The following is a 23,526-nucleotide window of genomic DNA, read 5'->3' on the forward strand; positions in this document are numbered from 1 at the left end:
CTAGGTAAGACTTAATATTTTCATAATTTGTGCAACTTGCCAGTCTTTCACTTTATTTTTTCGCATTTCAAGCAATAATCGATCCTTATCGAAGTCCAGCTTCATTATGTGGTATTTCATCATCATGTGATTTATCGTTTATGCCTTTTAAAGCCAGCGGAAATGCTAATCACTCTACCAGTTCGTTCAGACTGATATCTGCTGGTGATTTGTTGTTGGAGACCATCTTCGAATCATGAAGGCATCATAATCATCATCATCTTGTTCTTCTTCTTCTTCATAATCATCATCTCGCTCTGCTTCTTCTTCTTCATAATAACAATAATAGTAATAATAATGATAATAATTGTCTTCCTCATAGAAAAACCCTTTTTTTTCTCCGCTTTCTACTTTCACAGATACAATGGCATTGGTTTCAATGTGTTCGTCTGCCTTCCATTCGAATAGTTGTCCCAGTCTCTAAGAAGCAGGTCTGTGGGAAGTTGAAGTGCATGCTTCGTGATCCACATCCTCCTCTCCTCTGCCAAGTCCTGGCGAGTTCTTTTGTGTTCAACATCAGGTTTACTTGGATTATTGTATGAAATTGAGAATAATATTTTATTAATATATCTGTTAAGTAGTGATAAGACACTTTTACATTTTTACTCAGTGAATATAGTGGGAAGTTGAAGTGCATGGTTCTTTAATGCACCTTCTTCTCTTCTGACAAAACCTGGCGAGATTTACCAGCATTAGGCATAGCTGGATTAGCGTCTAAAATTGAGGAAAATATCTCATATCTGGAGCCCAAATGACCTTGAAGATGATCATTTACATGTGAATGTCACATGGTCATGAAGGTCATGTGTGATGTCATCAATGACCTTGTGTGATACTTAGTGGAGAAGCAATTTCGATAGTAAAACAATCACAATATATGCATAGCAAAAAACAATTACGCTGCTTTAACAAACAGAAGGATCATACCATTGCAGCTTTGAGGACTTTACATAACATTATACAAATATGTACTGTGACATTTAATTTCCACTTATATGGAATTTTATAACCTCTGTCGTTTAATTTTGATAGAAATAAAGTTTCCATGTGCAGCGAGGTATTCGAAACGTGGAATATTAATTCTCACTAAGTTACCCACTCCATCTCAGGACGACATTGTGACTTGAAGTCTAGGACAGGGAAAGTAGAGTTAAATTCATCTGTCAAAAGGTGGGCTGACGAAGTGTTTCTTTATGACACACAGAACTTCGTTACAAATTCTCCCAGTTTTATGAGTTTTCTTTTATCAACACAGAGAAAAAAGTTTGTTACAAAATTTACCAATTTTTCCTCACTGAAACAAAATAAGAATGGAATAAAGTAAACTGTACTAAACAAGGTAACTAAACAAAACTTTACATCCTTGTTTATACATATGTTTGATGGAACCTTCTGAGAGAAAAATGGGTCACCAAATTACATTTAACACAATATCGTCTAAACAATATAATTAGTTCGAAGTGTTAGACACTTACTTACAATATTCTGAGCAGATGTATATCATATCTTGAAAGAAAGTAAGTTATAAAGCGAAATAAAACTTTGTCTTTTTCACTAAGCCATTCCCAAATGTCCAGCATTTCATCAGTGAGACTTGTTTTCTACAATTTAAATTGTCACACTTGTTTCTGCAGGGATGTGTGCTGACACAAAGTTACCTCTGTGATCTCTAAAATAACTTTTTTCGCTTTCCAGTGGCTGAAGAAAATGTTTGTGAAATTTGACTCTTCTACAGAATTATTCGCACATATAACTTATTTGTATCTACTTACCTTCAGTTTGTCAGTTCCTCAAAGTTGTCGCCAGTGGCATAAAATTTACAAGAAATCTATAAACACGTTTTTTCCACCTGGCAACAAAATGAGCTTGTGACCAGCTCAAGTGTAATGCACTTATTTGTAGCTTCCATCACTAATGGCAGTACGCTGCAAGAACTTACTGCAGCTATGCATTGAATGTTGACCAGAGATACAGTATATAAGAACAAAAAGCTGGAGCGCGCTTTTGTCACAAAGTAATACCTGAGTCACGAAGTTGCCCAATTTTACAGAGGCTTTCAAAACACATTTTATTCGACCTTTATTATGCCACTAGCATTAAATATAAAACAAATGAAAATAGCGCACTAATTCTGTTAACAAATAGATGTGGACTTTGTTAAGCAAAAATGGTGTTATAAATGATATCAAAGTTGAATAAGCATTCTTAAGAATTATTTCCTACTTCTTCACTTTGAGAACTGTTAAGCAGAGACGTTTGTTACTGGTCATTTCTGTTGACACCCAACAGGATTTTCTCCATCGATTCATTTTTCCAGTTGAAATTTTAAGCTCCAACCAGAAATTATTGGTATCCAATTAAAAATGTGTTTTGTGGTTATTTTCTAACTTTGTTTCCTAACTTGATGGATACATTAGAGTTGATCGCATGATGATTTAATTTCAAATCTTTAAATCAAAAAGATGCAACCCATATAATGATTAATTATACAAAAAATGAACTTAACATACCATGACAAATCAAAACATTATGACAACTTACTTAATAGCATGTTTGTCGTGGCATTTATTCGAGAAGTTCTTATTGGGTTTCTCGAGATTTATCGCAGATTTCTACGTAGATATTAAACAGTTCCCGTAAATTATGGGCCAGAGGTTTGTGGGCGCGGAGCTGGCGGCTGATAGCTCTCAAGAAGTGTTCCGTCAGATTGAGATTATGTGAACATGGTGGCCAAGACAGCAACGTGAGTTCGCAGTCACTGAGCTTTTTGTCATCTTACTATTAGGGTACCGCCGCGTCGTTTTCTCATTCTATTTACTGGCCTTACTTGCCTGTGAGCGGCAACAGCAGCGCGTATCGATAAGTGCACTGTCGTACCATCTCTGGAGCGACCGATAGTATTTCTGGGTCGTTGTGAGTCTGGCAGTCAGTTGCAGACAGACCAGCAGTGCAGTCGGGACGCAGCAGCAGTGAAGTCGGGGACGGAGCGCCGGTGCTCGCCGACCGCTGGCGACGCCCATGAACTGTCAGACGGATGGAGATTGGAGTGGTTGGTCGTTCTGTTGGTCTTCTCATCACCCGACGTATATTTGGCACTTTCACTGTTTCCAGGCCTGGCAGTTGGTGTCGTTAGTCACCACGGAGCTTTTCTGGATAACAAACATGCCAGCCAGCACTTCCGCGCGTGCAACGAAGTACACCAGGGTTCACAACGCCGGGCAGGCAACCATCAGCACAGTAGATCACCGGATGGTGGGCGTCGCCATTGACGTTTCTGAGTCCGCAACAACAAACACGTCCGGCAGACTGAGTTAGAAACTTAGTTAGTACACTGTAATAATTGTTTTATGCTATCAGGCTTCAGGCAGGTGAATGTAATGAAAAAAAAGCTATGTAAGGAGTCTACTGGGGTTCACTTATATGTGGCACCCGAATATTGTAATGATACCAATGTAAACTAAAATCAAAGTATTATATTGTAAATGATGTATGTCTCTGATGGGCTCTTTAAAGCGGATCACTGACTTTGCATGACCGTAGAGCCGAAGATACTGCTTGGGGTCTGAGACTGTAGCGTTGGAGTAAGAGCGTGCTTGGCGCACAGCAGTGGGTGTGTAGCTGTGAGCGAAAGAGGATGCAGCAGGCAGCTTTTTGTGGTGTGCTCTATAAAGCCACCAAGTGTTAGATTATATTGTAGGGATTTTCTCATGCCAAAATTTTGTGCTACACTGCACGGAAAATAGGATAATTTCCAAGAATGTTTGCCTATCGAAGCCGCAGGCTGCAAACGATATATATCGAACATGCGATTCTAAATCGATCACGCGACTGTCGTGGCAGGCGTTCAGAGCATGTTTATAGCAGCCACTATAGAAACAACAAAAGAAGAGCGTTACTAAAATAGTTGTAATTACAAAGGAAACATCTTACCTCACTCGTCGTCGACGTTGTCGTCTGAGAAAGTCCATTTGATGTGTATTCTACGGGAAGTATTCCCTTTTTGCCATAACATGGGTAGACTCTGTCAATGTCACGCAAAAATATGGGTAGAGTGTTACATTTCTGACAAAAGTTCAAACAATTTTCTACATTGCATAACCACGGAATTAGATTCTTCCACGTGAGGCAATCGGCCGAAGAAACGGGTATTTAAAAATGATGAGTGATTTTATAATAGAATGTAAAGTTAAATATTGAAATGTAAATTTAATTGGGACAAGAAAGGATTACTGAATTTATATTGCAAAGAAGCCTTACGACTACATGTATTATTAGAAGTATAAATGTGGAAGCACAAGTCTTCTTGCAGTTAAGGTAAATAAATTAATTTGTTATTACATTCCTTTTGTCAGCGCGCTAGTGTAAATGAATTGACTGATAATTGGTAACAGTGATTTCTATGTTTAGTAACTCCAGAATGTACGTAAACAGATTTGATGTATAGATTAGTGAGATATTTCACTTTGTAATGCTTATAAGCTTTGTTAACACACGTATATGTAATTTGATAATTTGTCTTTATTAGTTATGTTAGATAATACTTGCTGTACAAATCTCATAGTCTATGGCTACGCCAGCAAAGACAGATTTTCATTTAGTAATAGGGATGTAATTTTTCTGACTAATGTAAATTCAATTGTCACAGGTTTTGAAAAGCCAAACTTAACTTCGAACGCAACTCCACTATTGAAAAAGTCGGTGTCAGTAATTCACCCAAGTGACTACCGCTTCCATGTCCACGTTATGTTTTTTTAAAAAACGTTCAGTTTTTCTTAAATGTTTTCATTCATCAGCCAAAAGAATTTCATGTATATTTCAAAAAATTACGACCAGCATTGCACCCAGTGAGCCTGTAGTCAGTACATATTATTCTTCCTAATGACAGAGCAGAATATAATGCGATACATCGTTGCTGCTTTAGAGGTAACACAATTTTATTTATTTGTTATGTGTACAGCGACCAAAGTTATCAGTTTTGAACAGGGTCAGAGGATTCATTATCTAACGGGCTGAATGTATTTTGCAGTAACTGTATTTCTTTATTGGTACTGGGAGTTGCATTGCCCAATCCGTTCGTGCAAAGTTTTGCTAACAATAAAACAGAGTAAGCACGCCACTTGCAGTTACAACATGCTACACAGAAACTCCAGTTTCGTATGTGTTCCCAGTTCAGACTATCACTTAATCATTTCAATAATGAATTTTAAAGAACATTACAATTAGAAAGAAAGTTTCTAATTCGAAAGAAGCTGTTTCCCCTTCAGATGTACTAAGTGGCTGTTGTTTATCTCTTGCCGGTAGCTTAATATTTCATTGTCTAGCTGTTACCGGGTAAGCGTAGCGAGTGCGCTCCACCCTTTCCCCCACCAGCTACCCCAATGCATGACGACTCAGCATGTATACAGTGTTGCTACCAAGCAGCACATGTGACCAGGCTTGGGCAGAAGCGTGTATCTGTGAATTGTGCTTTGAAGTAGCTGTACATTTATACAATGTGTGCATTATGCAATGTGTGCATTATTCAACAATTTTTAGCATGGTTTATGTTCGCTGATGAGAAAAACGTCGTGTACTTCCCACTTCTATGTGCTGACTTTTCTATCTTGCTTTCTCAAGTAGCCCTTGTTGTTCTGCTGGGTTCAGCCTATTCCATACCATCGAAGTACTTTCTGTGATTTAGTCGGGAAAACTTAACAGACTTACACGCGTATTACGTTATTGTGTAGAGGAAACACATATGAAGCACACTGAATATTGAGTATCATAAAGAGTAAATATTTCTCCCTAATTCGAGTAATATTCTTCAAATTAATAAACATGTTCTCGTATACACTTTAGAAAGTAGTCTATGTTCTTCTTCAGCGTCCAAACTATTTCCTTACCAAACTGCATCAAAATAGGTCTACGTTTACATCTACGTCTACATCCACACTCCGCAAGCCACCTGACGGTGCGTGGCGGAGGGTACACTGAGTACCTCTATCGGTTCTCCCTTCTATTCCAGTCTCGTTTTGTTCGTGGAAAGAAGGATTGTCGGTATGCTTCTGTGTGGGCTCTAATCTCTCTGATTTTATCCTCATGGTCTCTGCACGAGATATACGTAGGAGGGAGCAATATACTGCTTGACTCTTCGGTGAAGGTATGTTCTCGAAACTTTAACAAAAGCCCGTACCGAGCTACTAAGCGTCTCTCCTGCAGAGTCTTCCACTGGAGTTTATCTATCATCTCCGTAACGCTTTCGCGATTACTAAATGATCCTGTAACGAAGCGCGCTGCTCTCCGTTGGATCTTCTCTATCTCTTCTATCAACCCTATCTGGTACGGATCCCACACTGCTGAGCAGTATTCAAGCAGTGGGCGAACAAGCGTACTGTAACCTACTTCCTTTGTTTTCGGATTGCATTTCCTTAGGATTCTTCCAATGAATCTCAGTCTGGCATCTGCTTTACCGACGATCAACTTTATATGGTCATTCCATTTTAAATCACTCCTAATGCGTCCTCCCAGATAATTTATGGAATTAACTGCTTCCAGTTGCTGACCTGCTATTTTGTAGCTAAATGATAAGGGATCTATCTTTCTATGTATTCGCAGCACATTACACTTGTCTACATTGAGATTCAATTGCCATTCCCTGCACCATGCGTCAATTCGCTGCAGATCCTCCTGCATTTCAGTACAATTTTCCATTTTTACAACCTCTCGATACACCACAGCATCATCTGCAAAAAGCCTCAGTGAACTTCGGATGTCATCCACCAAGTCATTTATGTATATTGTGAATAGCCACGGTCCTATGACACTCCCCTGCGGCACACCTGAAATCACTCTTACTTCGGAAGACTTCTATCCATTGAGAATGACATGCTGCGTTCTGTTATCTAGGAACTCCTCAATCCAATCACACAATTGGTCTGATAGTCCATATGCTCCTACTTTGTTAATTAAACGACTGTGGGGAACTGTATCGAACGCCTTGCGGAAGTCAAGGAACACGGCATCTACCTGTGAACCCGTGTCTATGGCCCTCTGAGTCTCGTGGACGAATAGCGCGAGCTGGCTTTCACACGACCGTCTTTTTCGAAACCCATGCTGATTCCTAGAGAGTAGATTTCTAGTCTCCAGAAAAGTCATTATACTCGAACATAATACGTGTTCCAAAATTCTACAACTGATCGACGTTAGAGGTATAGGTCTATAGTTCTGCACATCAGTTCGACGTCCCTTCTTGAAAACGGGGATGACCTGTGCCCTTTTCCAATCCTTTGGAACGCTACGCTCTTCTAGAGACCTACGGTACACCGCCGCAAGAAGGGGGGCAAGTTCCTTCGCGTACTCTGTGTAAAATCGAATTGGTATCCCATCAGGTCCAGCGGCCTTTCCTCTTTTGAGCGATTTTAATTGTTTCTCTATCCCTCTGTCGTCTATTTCGATATCTACCATTTTGTCATCTGTGCGACAATCTAGAGAAGGAACTACAGTGCAGCCTTCCTCTGTGAAACAGCTTTGGAATCAGGTTCAGTAGTTTGGTCGCGAAAAGGGAACAGGCTAACTCACTTTCGCATTATGAAACTTTGTGTTACGCTTCTTTTTCTTCGTGACCCAATTTTGATGAAATAAAGCCTATGTTTTATCCCAACGTTATTTGCGAAAGCCCCACAAAAATTCGTCTTGTAATCTTGGATAGTAGCATGTCCAGACAGACCAACAGGCAGACGCAGCGACACCAGATACTACTGAAACTACAATATCTTTTCCTCGTCATCCGATTTTAATTAAATAAAGCCTTTACGCTGCTGAAGCTACGCTCAAGTTAACTTTCGAAACCCCATGAAATCGTCTAGTAGTTTTGGAGATTGGCGTCTTCAGACAGATACACACACACGCACGCACACACACACACACACACACACACACACACACACACACACACACACACTCGACGGTTTTGGATAAAACCTTAAATTATGATACCTTTTTCCTCCGTGATTCGTTTTTAATTAGGTAAAGTCTATTTGCTGCCCTGAGCTACGCTCGAGGTACCTGTGAAATGCCAAGGTAATTCGTCAAGTAGTTTTGGAAATTCGCATGTTCGAGTAGACAACCAGACAGACACAATGAAACTTCCTGGCAGATTAAAACTGCGTGCCAGACCGAGACTCGAACTCGGGACCTACCTTCCAAACTTTACAGAAGCTCTCCTGCGGACCTTGAAGAACTAGCACTCCCGAAAGAAAGGATATTGCGGAGACATGGCTGAGCCACAGTCTGCCAGGTACTGGCAGAAGTGAAGCTGTGAGGATGGGGCGTGAGTCGTACTTGGGTTGCTCAGATGGCCAGATCATTTGCCCGCGAAAGGCAAAGGTCCCGAGTTCGAGTCTCTGTCCGGCACACAGTTTTAATCTGCCGGGAAGTTTCATATCAGCGCACACTCCGCTGCAAAGTGAAAATCTCATTCTGGAGAGAGACACAATGGTTGCACCGTTTTATTGCTAGTAAAGATTGTATAGGTACTTGTCAAAAAAATTGTTACCTACATTTGTAAGTATATTACAACCTGTTATGCAGCTCTACAGTGAAAACTGCTACGTGTCATGTAGCTAACAGAATGCTCGAAAATCAATTTATTAAGAGACTAGATCGTAACAAATGTTTTTATTTTTTTAATTTTTTCAGCTTTTGGAGATTACCAATTACTTTCTGCATGTTAGATGGCAGCTTGTAAAATTTCTTTGCACCTTAGTACATAACTCAGTTCTGAACTCCAGACAAGCAGGTAAAGTCCTCATGAAAATTAATTTTGTGTCTTGTGTCGTGATTTTCCAGATCAACCTTCAGGTGAAACTGATTTTTAGCGTCATCGACAAAACCGTTAAAACATTATTGGGTAGTGAGTGTAAAAATCCCAAGATCCTTGAAAAGGCTCCAGCAAGATGTACAGTTATCCGCTTTACAAAATATTCTTACTGTTCACTTCTGCTGTATAAGCACTTTATTTATTTTAGGTGAACTTTACCGGAAGATAATTGGGTAAAAGAACAGTGATTGTAAAAGTGCATAATTAGTTGTTTATATGGTGATGGATTTATTACACTGTCCAGTTTGGAAGTCAATATTTGTTATTTATATTTCGTAATTACATAGTTGCACGTAATTTCACGTTTGCTATCAATAAACATAAATGGATTAGACGTGCCAGCTGCAGGAACATAGTAACACTGCTACAACTACTATCGTTGCTAAAAAATTGTGTATTATGGACAAAAATGTACTGATTATAGTTATTTTTTATTGATAACGTAATTAAAAGCAATTAACTTTCTTACTTTACTATTAAATTACCATAAATTCATTAACTAGTCATTAATATGTTAATAACTAACTCTCCAGCGTTTGACTAAAATCTATTTATGCTTTCCTGTCTTACACTGAAATTAAAAACAAAGCAATAATACGCCCGTTCTAAAAATGTTAGGAGCCACCTGTCTGTGCGGTGTATACTTTGATATAGACATAACATTAAGAGATGGGCAATTAGTGTAGTAATGCTTTGTCATACAGCAAATTAAAAATTAGTTATTACCTATCACTGTTTTCACAATTTGCTGCTTTCAAGAGTCTGAGGATATTTAGTGTAGAATGATAGAAGTTAACGTTATTAATCATTTTGTGACTGTATCACGCGAAAATAGTCTTAACAATTTAGCCAGCCATATTCTCTGACTACAAAATATCATTCTTCGCACAAGATTATCTGGGGCGTTATTGTCTAGTTAGATGCTTTTTTTCTAGTCTGCGGTCTTCACCAGATAAAGGCACACATTAGGGTAATAGAAATTACCTACGAAAAGAATCATCTTAGAAATACCGATTTCTTAGATATAAAGAATGTTATGCTCATTCAGCTGGGGTAAGCTGGCCCAGGATGACAAGGTAAGTGATAATAATAGCCAGTGCACTGAGCAGCAGGGAACGATCGATAGTACAGAATCCAGCGGCGCTGAAGCAGAGCGGTGGTCCGTATGTGGTCCACCGCAGGAAGTCTCCCAAATCCGGGCAACGCCTTCCACGCGACACTGACGCCTTAAGGAGGATCACGCCGGTGGCTGCGTCAGTGTCCTTCATCGCCGAACACGCCAGCGCCATTGTGGATAGCTTGATCCAGGTATAGGCGAAGTACACGATCGAACTAGTTAAGGTGCAGATGCGCAGTTGGGAATGCCACGATCTTTCCAGCATCTCTAGGAGTATTTGGTATGCAGTGGACATGGCGGCACACATCGTATATGTTAAGAAGGCAGCCACTGGCAGCCCAAAGTGGTTCTGGAGACACTCAGCAGCGCGGCGTAGAGTCATATGGGCGACCAGCAGCTGGCGTAGTCTTGCATGCCCTGGAGGTAACCAAGAGTGCCCCACTGGTGGCGACAAGAGGATCACTGGAAGTTCCTCCAGGAGAGTGGTGTTGAGTGTACTGAGCCTGGTCCATACTTCCAGCACCATGAGGACGAATTGTAGCGTTATCAGTGAGTCGAAGCACAAACGGAAGACATAAAAGAAGTACCAAGTGCGTCCAACACAGCTCGGATGCAGGGTGAGCAGTATTCCTGCTACAGCTGCGCAGTTCACAACCAGGAGGAAGCCTCCCATTAGCTTCCATTTTCTATTGTCCTTTGTTGACAGATGGAGATCTGCACATTCCAGCTCTACGGAAAAACATCGTAGGTTGTCCAGGCCGCTTGCGGTGCACAGTCCCAACGTCAAGAGAATACTGACTGTCCCTAAGCAGCTTGCACCTAAATCCACGAACGTGGCTATATTTGGCAGCTTAGGGATGTATAGAAACTTTGCTAGAGATGCGAGAAATGCCAGAAGCCACAAAAAGGAGGGGGTCATCAGTTTCCAGCATAGATTGTTCTTTCGACTTTTGCAGCATGTGTCTGAGAGATGTGCCAACCCACACACTTGCCACAACCTGTATAACGGTTTGAAGGTCACACGGAACTCCATTCTGTGACGTAGAAGAGCAGCTGCTTTTTCGTTGAAAATTTCCAAAGTATTACTACATACAGCAGCGGGAGAGACTTTACACGACACGTGTGGAGACCGCACCTGGTGACTTCTGCGAGAGAACAGGCGCTATTATCCACCTGGACGTTACGCGTTAACAGTTCACTAAGGGACGCGAACACGAACGTACATTTTCGTGCTCTTCCGTGATAGTACCGTGAGTAGTTTTGCGTGCTCGATGGCGCGCAGTGACAACGTGAATTTCAAATAAACCGCTCTCGGCACAACTCGACGCTAAATTTATCATTGCATTTCGTTGCGTCAGCACAATTCACACGCTGCTGCAGAAAAGAAAAAAAAACTCTGCGAACTTAGCCGCAAGGTGTGGCTGAGACATTTTCACCATATTTACTATATTTTAGATAGTTAATTTATATGGCTTCATGCTGACCACTTAGAACGCTTGTTTTTTCTTTTATTTTTATTTTTTTATTTTTTCAGATATGAGTTAGTAATTCCTGCCCATCATTTTACATTTATTGTTCAGCTAATTCAGCCTTTACAAGGTGTAGCATTTATAATCTTATACTAACAAACACAACTGCAGTTGCTGTTTCCCCTCAACTTTCTTCAGTTCTTTATCCCAGTGATCTGGGTGTCTGCCTCGAATCCTGCCTCGGGCATGGATGTATGTGATGTCCTTATGCTAGTTAGGTTTAAGTAGATCTAAGTTCTAGGGTACTGATGACCTCAGCAGTTAAGTCCCATAGTGCTCAGAGCCATTTGAACCATTTTTGTCTGCCTCGTGGTCTCCGTCTTTCTGTGGGGCTCCACTCTATTACCGCCTTTGTCCAACTTACCTAATTTATTCGTGCGATATATCCTACCATTTCCATTCTATGAAAAACTCGTTTATAATCCGTGTTTCACAGCAATAAGTTAGCATGGCAAGGACATACTGCTCGAAGACCACATTTTGTGCTTTTTGGAATATTAGACTAAAAAAAAGCTGTGTTTCTTCCATAAGTCCTTTTGTCTAGCTTGATTTGGCGATAAATTTCAAGTTATAGGTCTGCTTGGATATCAGCTAACTGTCCCACATAAACATATTCATTAAAAATTTTAGAAACTTATAGTTCGACATTATTTGTCTTGCAGTTATCCAGGTCTTGTGCATAGCATTTGTTTTGGACAGATTCATGTTAAGGCCCACTTTTTCGCAACTCTGTGATAACTAGGTTACACGTGCTGTGTGCGGCGACAGACCAGTTGAGCTGATGAAAATAAATTTTTTTTAGAAGCCAAGATCGCTGAATAAGAATTTTTCATTTCGCGATGGCCAGTTGAGACAGGAGCTTGCTGTCGTTATCTGATCTTTAAAAATTTAAAGCGCATACATAGCAATCACAGAGCGGGAACACATTCCACTCATGATACAGCGTAAGCAAATTCATTTGTTACTCACAGTGAGATGAAAACACAAAATACTCGTAGCACCAACGAGTTTGCTGGAGCGACAGAGATGTCAAAAAGTACCGTCGTATACTGACAGCATGCTGGGAGGAACCGTCCGCGTACGACGATACTTTTTGACACCTCTGTCACTCTAGCTAACACATTTGGTGCTATGTGAATTTTATATTTTCATCTTCTTGTTCCTGACAAACCAATGTGCTTACGCCGTATCTTGAGTGGAATGCGTCCCCGTTATGTGATTGATACGTATGGACTTTAAATTTTCAGAGATGTTGAAACCGGTCATCGTGAAATAAAAAAGATATTGTTCAGCGAGCTTGGCCTCAGAAGAAATTTCTTTTCATCTCTGATAAATCTTTTATAGAAATTACCAGTTGCGTTGTGAAGCCATCACATGCTCAATTGCTACTGAGAATGTGCGATTTTTTAGCACGACTACGTTATCCCTCTATCAAATGCTATAATACAAGCAACCAATGAATTTGTACTGCAAATACACTTTTTACAGCTGCCAGCGTAACATCCTCGGTATCTTTAGAGAGGACTGCAGTTTTGTCATATTATTGACTAGGTCTGTTATGTCGTCTGCAAATCTTAATTAGTGAGTCTTTTGACATTTATTCTAATTCCTGCTTCTTTCCAAATAATTTCAGACATTATCATCTCGAGGCCTGCTGTAAACAGTTTAGAAGATGTAGAATCACGCTACTTTACTACTCTTCTAATGGAAAGTTCCCTCGTGTGTTTTCTATGCTGACAGACGCCATTGATTCAAATGGTTCAAATGGCTCTAAGCACTATGGGACTTAACATCTGAGGTCACCAGTCCCCTAGACTCAGAACTACTTAAACCTAACTAACCTAAGGGCATCACGCACACATCCAAGCCCGATGCAGGATTCGAACGTGCGACCGTAGCAGCAGCGCGGTTCCGGACTGAAGCGCCTAGAACCGCTCGGCCACAGCGGCCGGGGACGCCATTGAGATTTCATAGATGTTACAAGGTAATTTATGTACTTTAGTCGCCACACCTTGTTCGATCAGTCAGAATATCAATGAAGAACTGCTTCTAAGAATAGGAGAAAAAAGAAAACCAGTGCAAATGATGAGATGAGGGGGACACCTTGGCTGCGACGTACCGAACAAAGAAATTGCCTGAAAAGGAGAGCCATTTGAGAAAAGATTGTAGGTAAGAGAAAGAGGGGGAGAAGAAGTCTTGCAGTGTTAGAAGACACTAAAAAAATGGAGGGAGTTTTGAGCAGATTAATGAAGAGGCACAGGACAAAGGAAGCGTCACGCCATAAGACGAAAACACCAAGAAGGACATGAGTCCCAAAGCGGGTTTTCCGTAAATCTCTTTCCCAGCGCCGGCCGGAGTGGCCGAGCGGCTCTAGACGCTGCAGTCTGGAACCGCGCGACCGCTACGGTCGCAGGTTCGAATCCTGCCTCGGGCATGGATGTGTGTGATATCCTTAGGTTAGTTAGGTTTAAGTAATTCTAAGTTCTAGGGGACTGATGACCTCAGAAGTTTTAAGTCCCATAGGGCTCAGAGCCATTTGAACCAATCTTTCCCCGTACCGCTTATGGCGGGTGAATCATGCAAATAACTGTTTGTATAAAGCGTTTATTTTGCATTTTGTTTACGACATTCCACTAAGGAAGGGATTCTATTTGTGTTTATCTGCTCTGCATAGTAACTAACAGTTCTTGATAAAACTTTACGTAGTTTTCGTGTTAGATTTCTTAGTGTTTTCTTGATCGTTTAGAACAGAAAGCGCCCTAAAACCGTCTTTTGTTTGTTTCGCGGCCGTTAGCCACTAGTCACTTGAATCAGCAGTTGTCTTGTGACAGCCAGAGCGAGAGCACCAGCAGCAGCGAGTACTGTTTGTATAAAGCGTTTTTGTACTTATTTGCTGCGCTTAGCCTTTAAATAGTTTTTCTGGGAAAACCTAGCGTAGTTTTCGCGTCTCGTATTTCAGTGAGTGTTTCTTGATTATCAGAGTAGCTCATCAGAAGATTATCTTGGGAATTTGTCACCGTATAGAGTAGGGTAAACATAGTCATGTGTAGGGACTGTGGTTGTTGTGAGCGGACGCAAGGAGAATTGGCCTCTCTTCGGGGGCAGGTGGAGGCTTTGTCTGTTAGGCTCATCGAGCTCGAGGCGCAGGCGTCGGCTCGTAGTGGCGTTGGGGCAACTGTGGTGAGACCTATGCCTACTTCGGTGGCCTTGGAATCATATGGAACCCCTGAAGTCGCTGCGTCTTCCGGCAGTGAGCATCTTACCGGTCAGCCATCACTCCAGGGTGAATGGCGGACAGTGGTGGGCTCGCGCGTGCCTGGCCGAAAGGCGAAGGTGGGATCTGGCCGCGTGGCAGCTGCCTTACCCCTTTCCAACAGGTACGGGGTGCTTCCTAGTGGTGATGACATCGTTTCCGAGCCACCACAGGATGCCTCGCCTGTTGGGCCAGTGGCCGATTCTCCGGCAAGGTCCCGACAGTCACAGAGGGCGGGCCTATTAGTTATAGGGAGCTCCAACGTTAGGCGGGTTATGGAGCCCCTCAGGAAAATAGCGGGTAGGTCGGGGAAGAATGCCAGTGTGCACTCGGTGTGCTTGCCGGGGGGTCTCGTCCGTAATGTGGAGGAGGCCCTTCCGGCAGCTATTGAACGCACTGGGTGTGACCGGCTGCAGATAGTAGCACATGTCGGAACGAATGACGCCTGCCGCTTGGGTTCTGAGGCCATCCTTGGTTCCTTCCGGCGGCTGGCTGATTTGGTGAAGACAACCAGCATCGCACGCGGAGTGCAAGCTGAGCTTAATATCTGCAGCATAGTGCCCAGAGTCGATCGCGGTCCTCTGGTTTGGAGCCGTGTGGAGGGTCTAAACCAGAGGCTCAGACGACTCTGCGACTATAATGGTTGCAAATTCATCGACCTCCGTTATTGGGTGGAGAACTGCAGGGCCCCCCTAGACAGGTCAGGCGTGCACTACACACCGGAAGCAGCTACTAGGGTAGCAGAGTACGTGTGGCGTGCACACGGGGGTTTTTTAGGTTAGGGGGACCCCCCCTTGGGCGAAACGATAAAATACCTGACGGCTTACCAGAGAGGACATTATCATCGTTGATAAAGAACGTCCGTCCTCAGAGACCAAAAACAGGAAAAGTTAACGTAATATTGGTAAACTGCAGGAGTATCCAGGGCAAGGTTCCTGAATTAGTATCTCTTATTGAAGGAAATAGTGCGCATATAGTATTAGGAACGGAAAGTTGGTTAAAACCGGAAGTGAACAGTAACGAAATCCTAGACACAGAATAGAATATATACCGCAAGGATAGGATAAACGCCAATGGTGGAGGAGTATTTATAGCAGTAAAGAATTCAATAATATCCAGTGAAGTTATTAGCGAATGCGAATGTGACATAATCTGGGTTAAGTTAAGTATCAAAGGTGGGTCAGATATGATAGTCGGATGCTTCTATAGACCACCTGCATCAGCAACCATAGTAGTTGAGCGCCTCAGAGAGAACCTGCAGAACGTCGTGAAGAAGTTTCGTGATCATACTATTGTCATAGAGGGAGACTTCAATCTACCAGGTATAGAATGGGATAGTCACACAATCAGAACTGGAGCCAGGGACAGAGACTCTTGTGACATTATCCTGACTGCCTTGTCCGAGAATTACTTCGAGCAGATAGTTAGAGAACCAACTCGTGAAGCTAACGTTTTAGACCTCATAGCAACAAATAGACCGGAACTTTTCGACTCCGTGAATGTAGAAGAGGGTATCAGTGATCATAAGTCAGTGGTTGCATCAATGACTACAAGTGTAATAAGAAATGCCAAGAAAGGAAGGAAAATATATTTGCTTAACAAGAGTGATAGGGCACAAATCGCAGAATATCTGAGTGACCACCATCAAACGTTCATTTCTGAGGAAGAGGATGTGGAACAAAAATGGAAAAAATTCAGAAACATCGTCCAGTACGCCTTAGATAAGTTCGTACCGACTAAGGTCCAAAGCGAGGGGAAAGATCCACCGTGGTATAACAATCATGTACGAAAGGTACTACTGAAACAAAGAAAGCTTCATCATAGGTTTAAGAGTAGTCGAATCATAGCTGATAAGGAAAAGCTGAACGAAGCGAAAAAGAGCGTAAAGAGAGCAATGAGAGAAGCATTCAACGAATTCGAACATAAAACATTGGCAAACAATCTAAACAAGAACCCTAAAAAGTTTTGGTCATATGTAAAATCGGTAAGCGGATCTAAATCCCCTATTCAGTCACTCGTTGACCACGATGGCACCGAAACAGAGGACGACCGAAGAAAGGCAGAAATACTGAATTCAGTGTTCCGAAACTGTTTCACTGCGGAAAATCGTAACACGGTCCCTGACTTCAGCCGTCGCACGGACGCCAAAATGGAAAATATTGAAATAAACGATATCGGAATTGAAAAACAACTGCTATCACTTAGTAGCGGAAAAGCATCCGGACCAGACGAGATACCCTTAAGATTCTACAGTGATTATGCTAAAGAACTTGCCCCCTTTCTATCAGCAATTTATCGTAGATCGCTGGAAGAACGTTAAGTACCTAGCGACTGGAAGAAAGCGCAGGTCGTTCCCATTTTCAAGAAGGGTCATAAATCAGATGCGAATAATTATAGGCCTATTTCGCTTACGTCAATCTGTTGTAGAATAATGGAACATGTTTTGTGTTCTCGTATTATGACGTTCTTAGATAATACAAATCTCCTTCATCATAACCAACATGGATTCCGCAAACAGAGATCATGTGTAACTCAGCTCGCCCTATTTGCCCAAGAAATTCACAGTGCCGTAGACACTGGCGAGCAGATTGATGCCGTATTCCTGGACTTCCGGAAGGCATTTGATACGGTTCCGCACTTACGTTTAGTGAAAAAAATACGAGCTTACGGAATATCGGACCAGGTTTGTGATTGGATTCAGAATTTCCTAGAAGAAAGAACACAACATATCATTCTTAACGGTTCAAAATCTGCAGATGTAGAGGTAATTTCGGGAGTACCGCAGGGAAGCGTGATAGGACCTTTATTGTTTACAATATACATAAATGACTTAGTTGACAACATCGGTAGCTCCGTGAGGCTATTTGCAGATGACACGGTTGTCTACAAGAAAGTAGCAACATCAGAAGACTCGTACGTACTCCAGGAGGATCTGCAGAGGATTAATGCATGGTGCGACAGCTGGCAGCTTTCCCTAAACGTAGATAAATGTAATATAATGCGCATACATAGGGGCAGAAATCCATTCCAGTATGATTATGCCATAGGTGGTAAATCATTGGAAGCGGTAACGACCGTAAAATACTTAGGAGTTACTATCCGGAGCGATCTGAAGTGGAATGATCACATAAAACAAATAGTGGGAAAAGCAGGCGCCAGGTTGAGATTCATAGGAAGAATTCTAAGAAAATGTGACTCATCGACGAAAGAAGTAGCTTACAAAACGCTTGTTCGTCCGATTCTTGAGTATTGCTCATCAGTATGGGACCCTTACCAGGTTGGATTAATAGAAGAGATAGACATGATCCAGCGAAAAGCAGCGCGATTCGTCATGGGGACATTTAGTCAGCGCGAGAGCGTTACGGAGATGCTGAACAAGCTCCAGTGGCGGACACTTCAAGAAAGGCGTTACGCAATACGGAGAGGTTTATTATCGAAATTACGAGAGAGCACATTCCGGGAAGAGATGGGCAACATATTACTACCGCCCACATATATCTCGCGTAATGATCACAACGAAAAGATCCGAGAAATTAGAGCAAATACGGAGACTTACAAGCAGTCGTTCTTCCCATGCACAATTCGTGAATGGAACAGGGAAGGGGGGATCAGATAGTGGTACAATAAGTACCCTCCGCCACACACCGTAAGGTGGCTCGCGGAGTATAGATGTAGATGTAGATGTAGATATCAAATTTGGGCTTCAGCTCCCACAATACATTCCACAGGGCAACGAAAAAATATTTTTTATTACTTTTTTTACAAACAACAATGCCTGGCACTCTTTTAATCCGTAAACCGAGCCGGTTTACACCGTTTAGTGTTCTGGAGTTACCTGAGTTCCGCATGTTCGTTCCTGGGCGATGTCCTTTAAATCCGGAAGCCAATCTGACGGCCTTACTGCTATGCACAATGAATCTTCTTACCGTACACACATGTACAGCGTCACTTTCTGGAAAGTACCTTCCTTAGGTCCTATTTCATTCGTGTTATTTAGGATGATGAAAAATATCGTCTCTTTTAGGTACACACCCACCATTTCTGATGATGTATTATAGGTGGTGTCCAAATGGAGGCGATAGACACAGGTGTATTCTCTTCTGTCATCTAAGTGTTCTGATAGCACTCTAGACCGTTTCACATTTCCACATGTGGTTTTAATTATTCTTTCATTTGGGTCTATTATAGTCACTGTTGGACCTTCGTCACTGTTGTGTTGGCTGAAGAGCCAACACCGTGTTACTAGAGGCGGCCGAAATGCACGCGTTTTAGCTCACCCAGGCTGCCGTGAGGAGGGAAGAACTATACTGACGTGAGGTCTGGAACATGACAAGGAATTAGAATTCAGAACGCGGACGTAGCTGGTTTGATACTTAACTTTAATCCATTAACGATGAACGTCGCGCTTGATGGTACATGATTCACAATATTATCTGTTCAGAAGACATATAGTAACTGAATATGGCACCTTGCTAGGTCGTAGCAAATGACGTAGCTGAAGGCTATGCTAAACTGTCGTCTCGGCAAATGAGAGCGTATGTAGTCAGTGAACCATCGCTAGCAAAGTCGGCTGTACAACTGGGGCGAGTGCTAGGGAGTCTCTCTAGACTAGACCTGCCGTGTGGCGGCGCTCGGTCTGCAATCACTGATAGTGGCGACACGCGGGTCCGACGTATACTAACGGACCGCGGCCGATTTAAAGGCTACAACCTAGCAAGTGTGGTGTCTGGCGGTGACACCACAATCACCATTCCTTCTATAACACTTTTATTTTAGGGATTCTGGCATTCTCCAAATATCCGGTGAACACCCAAAACATTATGAACACTCCCCACCGCGACGTTGGATGCGCCTGGTGGCGTTGCAGGCACGTGAAGCAGTAACGGAAGTACGAGGGCAGTTCAGTAAGTAATGCAACACTTTTTTTTCTGAAACAGGGGTTGTTTTATTCAGCATTAAAATACACCAGGATATTCCCCAATCTTTTAACTACACAACACTATTTTTCAACGTAATCTCCATTCAATGCTACGGCCTTACGCCACCTTGAAATGAGGGCCTGTATGCCTGCACGGTACCATTCCACTGGTCGATGTCGGAGCCAACGTCGTACTGCATCAATAACTTCTTCATCATCCGCGTAGTGCCTCCCACAGATTGCGTCCTTCATTGGGCCAAACATATGGAAATCCGACGGTGTGAGATCGGGGCTGTAGGGTGCATGAGGAAGAACAGTCCACTGAAGTTTTGTGAGCTCCTCTCGGGTGCGAAGACTTGTGTGAGGTCTTGCGTTGTCATGAAGAAGGAGAAGTTCGTTCAGATTTTTGTGCCTACGAACACGCTGAAGTCGTTTCTTCAATTTCTGAAAAGTAGCACAATACACTTCAGAGTTGATCGTTTGACCATGGGGAAGGACATCGAACAGAATAACCCCTTCAGCGTCCCAGAAGACTGTAACCATGACTTTACCGGCTGAGGGTATGGCTTTAAACTTTTTCTTGTTAGGGGAGTGGGTGTGGCGCCACTCCATTGATTGCCGTTTTGTTTCAGGTTCGAAGTGATGAACCCATGTTTCATCGCCTGTAACAATCTTTGACAAGAAATTGTCACCCTCAGCCACATGACGAGCAAGCAATTCTGCACAGATGGTTCTCCTTTGCTCTTTATGGTGTTCGGTTAGACAACGAGGGACCCAGCGGGAACAAACCTTTGAATATCTCAACTGGTGAACAATTGTGACAGCACTACCAACAGAGATGTCAAGTTGAGCACTGAGTTGTTTGATGGTGATCCGTCGATCATCTCGAACGAGTGTGTTCGCACGCTCCGCCATTGCAGGAGTCACAGCTGTGCACGGCCGGCCCGCACGCGGGAGATCAGACAGTCTTGCTTGACCTTGCGGCGATGATGACACACGCTTTGACAACGACTCACCGTGCTTTTGTCCACTGCCAGATCACCGTAGACATTCTGCAAGCGCCTATGAATATCTGAGATGCCCTGGTTTTCCGCCAAAAGAAACTCGATCACTGCCCGTTGTTTGCAACGCACATCCGTTACAGACGCCATTTTAACAGCTCCGTACAGCGCTGCCACCTGTCGGAAGTCAATGAAACTATACGAGCCGAAGGGGGAATGTTTGAAAATATTCCACAAGAAATTTCCGGTTTTTTCAACCAAAATTGGCTGAGAAAAAAAATGTGTTGCATTACTTATTGAACTGCCCTCGTATGTAGGTGGAGCAGTCACGTACGGGGGATCACCCTAGCGAAGATATGGGCTGCAAATGGGGAAATCCATTGAGAAAAGCGACTTCAACCAAGGGCAGTTTATTATTACGCAGAGCTTGTGAACGAGTATCTTGGAAACGGCGAAGCCGGTCGAATGTTCACGTGCTACTGTCGTGAGCATCTACGGAAAAGGTAGGACAGTGAAACGAGCACTGCGCGCTAAATGGTTAGACGATTACGACTTTTCACAAGACGTGGGGTTCGGAGGCTTGTCTGCTCAGTAAACAAGGATGGTGATCTGTGGCATTTCTGCCGAAAGAGCACAATGCTGGTGCACGTAAAAGAGCTCAACTGTTCATGGTACATTATTGAACATGGAGTTCTGCAGCAGACCAACCTTATGAGTCCACACGCTGACCCAGCGACATCGTCAATTACGATAGTAGTGGGGACGGGACCATAGAGATTCGAACGTCAATCAATGGGAACGTATCGGCTCTTCGGTTGAATCATATTTATGTCCCATTAGGCCAACGGCCGTCTCCACAAACGCCGTCATCGAGGTGAATGGTGGGACGAAATGTGCAGCAGACCACGGGCCCAGGCTATGCTATGGTAGACATTCTCCTGCGCTTGCATGGGACCTGTGGTACTAATCGAAGACACATTGACAACTGTGAACCACTTGCATCCCTTCATGTTTGATGTTTCCCCCTAAGGGGATGTCATCCTTCAACAGCATAACAGTCCACGGCCCGGAGCCAGAACCGTGCTACAGTTTTTTGTGAAACATTATAGTGAACTAATGTTGATGTCTTGGTGACCAAATTCGCCTGATGTAAATACTATACAACCCATCTGGACTGCTATCGGGTACCATCACCACGTACGCATCTCAGCGGCCCGTTATTTACGCGAATTACGTGCCCTGTGCGGTGACATTTAATGTCACATACATCCACAAACCTACCAACTAACTGTCGGATCCTTGATACGCAGAATCAGTTATGTATTTCGTTCCAAAGACGATCAAACAAGCTATTAAGCAGGACTTCCGTTGGTGGTTGCGTCAGTAGTGTCCTCCTTGTACAGGGTGGCGCACGAAATGTGTTACCATTTTGTTTTTGAATATAAATTTTATTGTCAAGACAATCTGAAAGGAACATATACTACAATGAAGAGCCGTCCATGGAGATTTGTTCTAACTCGGCACATGCTCAATATGTCCACCATTTCGTTTCCTAACATCCTTCAAACGAACATTGAAGTTAGTGATTACCCTACGGCACATGTCTTCCGTAATTTCACTGCAAGCTTGAAGAATAAGTCTTCTGAGCTCCTTTAAATCACGTGGACGTTTCGGAAAATTTTTTTCCTTTAGGTACCCCCAAAGAAAAAAGTCACATGGATTGAGGTCTGGACTATTGGGGGGCCAATTTTGTCCGTCATTGAAACGATCTGGAAACCTGAGTGAAATGATCTGCATGTCGAAATGCTCGTGTAAAAACTCCAACACAGTGTTTGCAGTATGTGGCCTTGCTCCATCTTGCAGAACCACTGCGTGTTGAAGGGAAACGCAGTAGCAAGAAGCTGTGGGATGAAGATATCGCGAAGCATGCGCAAATAATGCTCGCTGTTCACAGTTTCTTTAAAGAAAAAGGGTTTAATAAGTCCGTGACTGGAAATTACTGCCCACGCTGTAATCCTTGGAGGATAATGTTGTCGTTCATGAAGCACTTGTGGGTTTTCAGTGGCCCAAAAGGGTGCATTATGTATGTTAACCACACCGCCTAAATGAAACTGCGTCACGTCTGAAAACGAAACGTTGTTGAGAGTTTCTTCCCTATCCTCCGCCCACTGAGCAAACAGTAGTCTCTGCTGCTTGTGTTCTTCAGTGAGCTTCTGTGCACAGGCCATCTTGTATGGGTACATATGGAGGTCACATTTACGAACGCGTTGAACGGAGCGTCTGGATATTCCCATTTGCACTGCTGCCTTTCTACACGATTTCCCGGGACTTCTCCGTACAGCAAATCGTACCGCTTCAATATTCTCCGGCGAACAAACAGGCTTAGGCCGAGGTCGCCTCGCTTCCAATACTGTTCCCTCCTGTACAAATTTATCCTACAACCTGTGGATGGTCTTCTTGCAAGGGACCGATCGTGTGTTAAACTGGTGTCGAAAACGCCTCTGAGTCACAAGAAGGCTTTTCGTTTCATGAAAAAGTAACACAATTGCCGATCGTTGCTGTGTCGTCAGTCTTCCATTGTCAGCCATTGCTGTTTACTAGTCTCCTAGCGGCAGTATCGTGAATTACACGTCATTTCGTAACTCATTTGTTTTTCCAAGCGCCGGCCGAAGTGGCCGTGCGGTTAAAGGCGCTGCAGTCTGGAACCGCACGACCGCTACGGTTGCAGGTTCGAATCCTGCCTCGGGCATGGATGTTTTTGATGTCCTTAGGTTAGTTAGGTTTAATTAGTTCTAAGTTCTAGGGGACTAAT

The 23,526-nt window shown here is 42.9% G+C and overlaps 1 protein-coding gene across 1 annotated transcript; it reads right to left on the reverse strand.

Moving 5' to 3' along the window:
• Positions 1-9,936: 9,936 nt before the first annotated feature.
• LOC126419606 (gustatory receptor for sugar taste 43a-like) lies at positions 9,937-10,539 on the reverse strand. The gene has a single exon (XM_050086795.1). It carries the CDS (start codon positions 10,537-10,539, stop codon positions 9,937-9,939), a length of 603 nt encoding a protein of 200 aa, XP_049942752.1.
• Positions 10,540-23,526: the final 12,987 nt, after the last annotated feature.

The sequence above is a fragment of the Schistocerca serialis genome, chromosome 9 (genome assembly GCF_023864345.2).
Source record: "Schistocerca serialis cubense isolate TAMUIC-IGC-003099 chromosome 9, iqSchSeri2.2, whole genome shotgun sequence".
NCBI lineage: Eukaryota > Metazoa > Arthropoda > Insecta > Orthoptera > Acrididae > Schistocerca > Schistocerca serialis.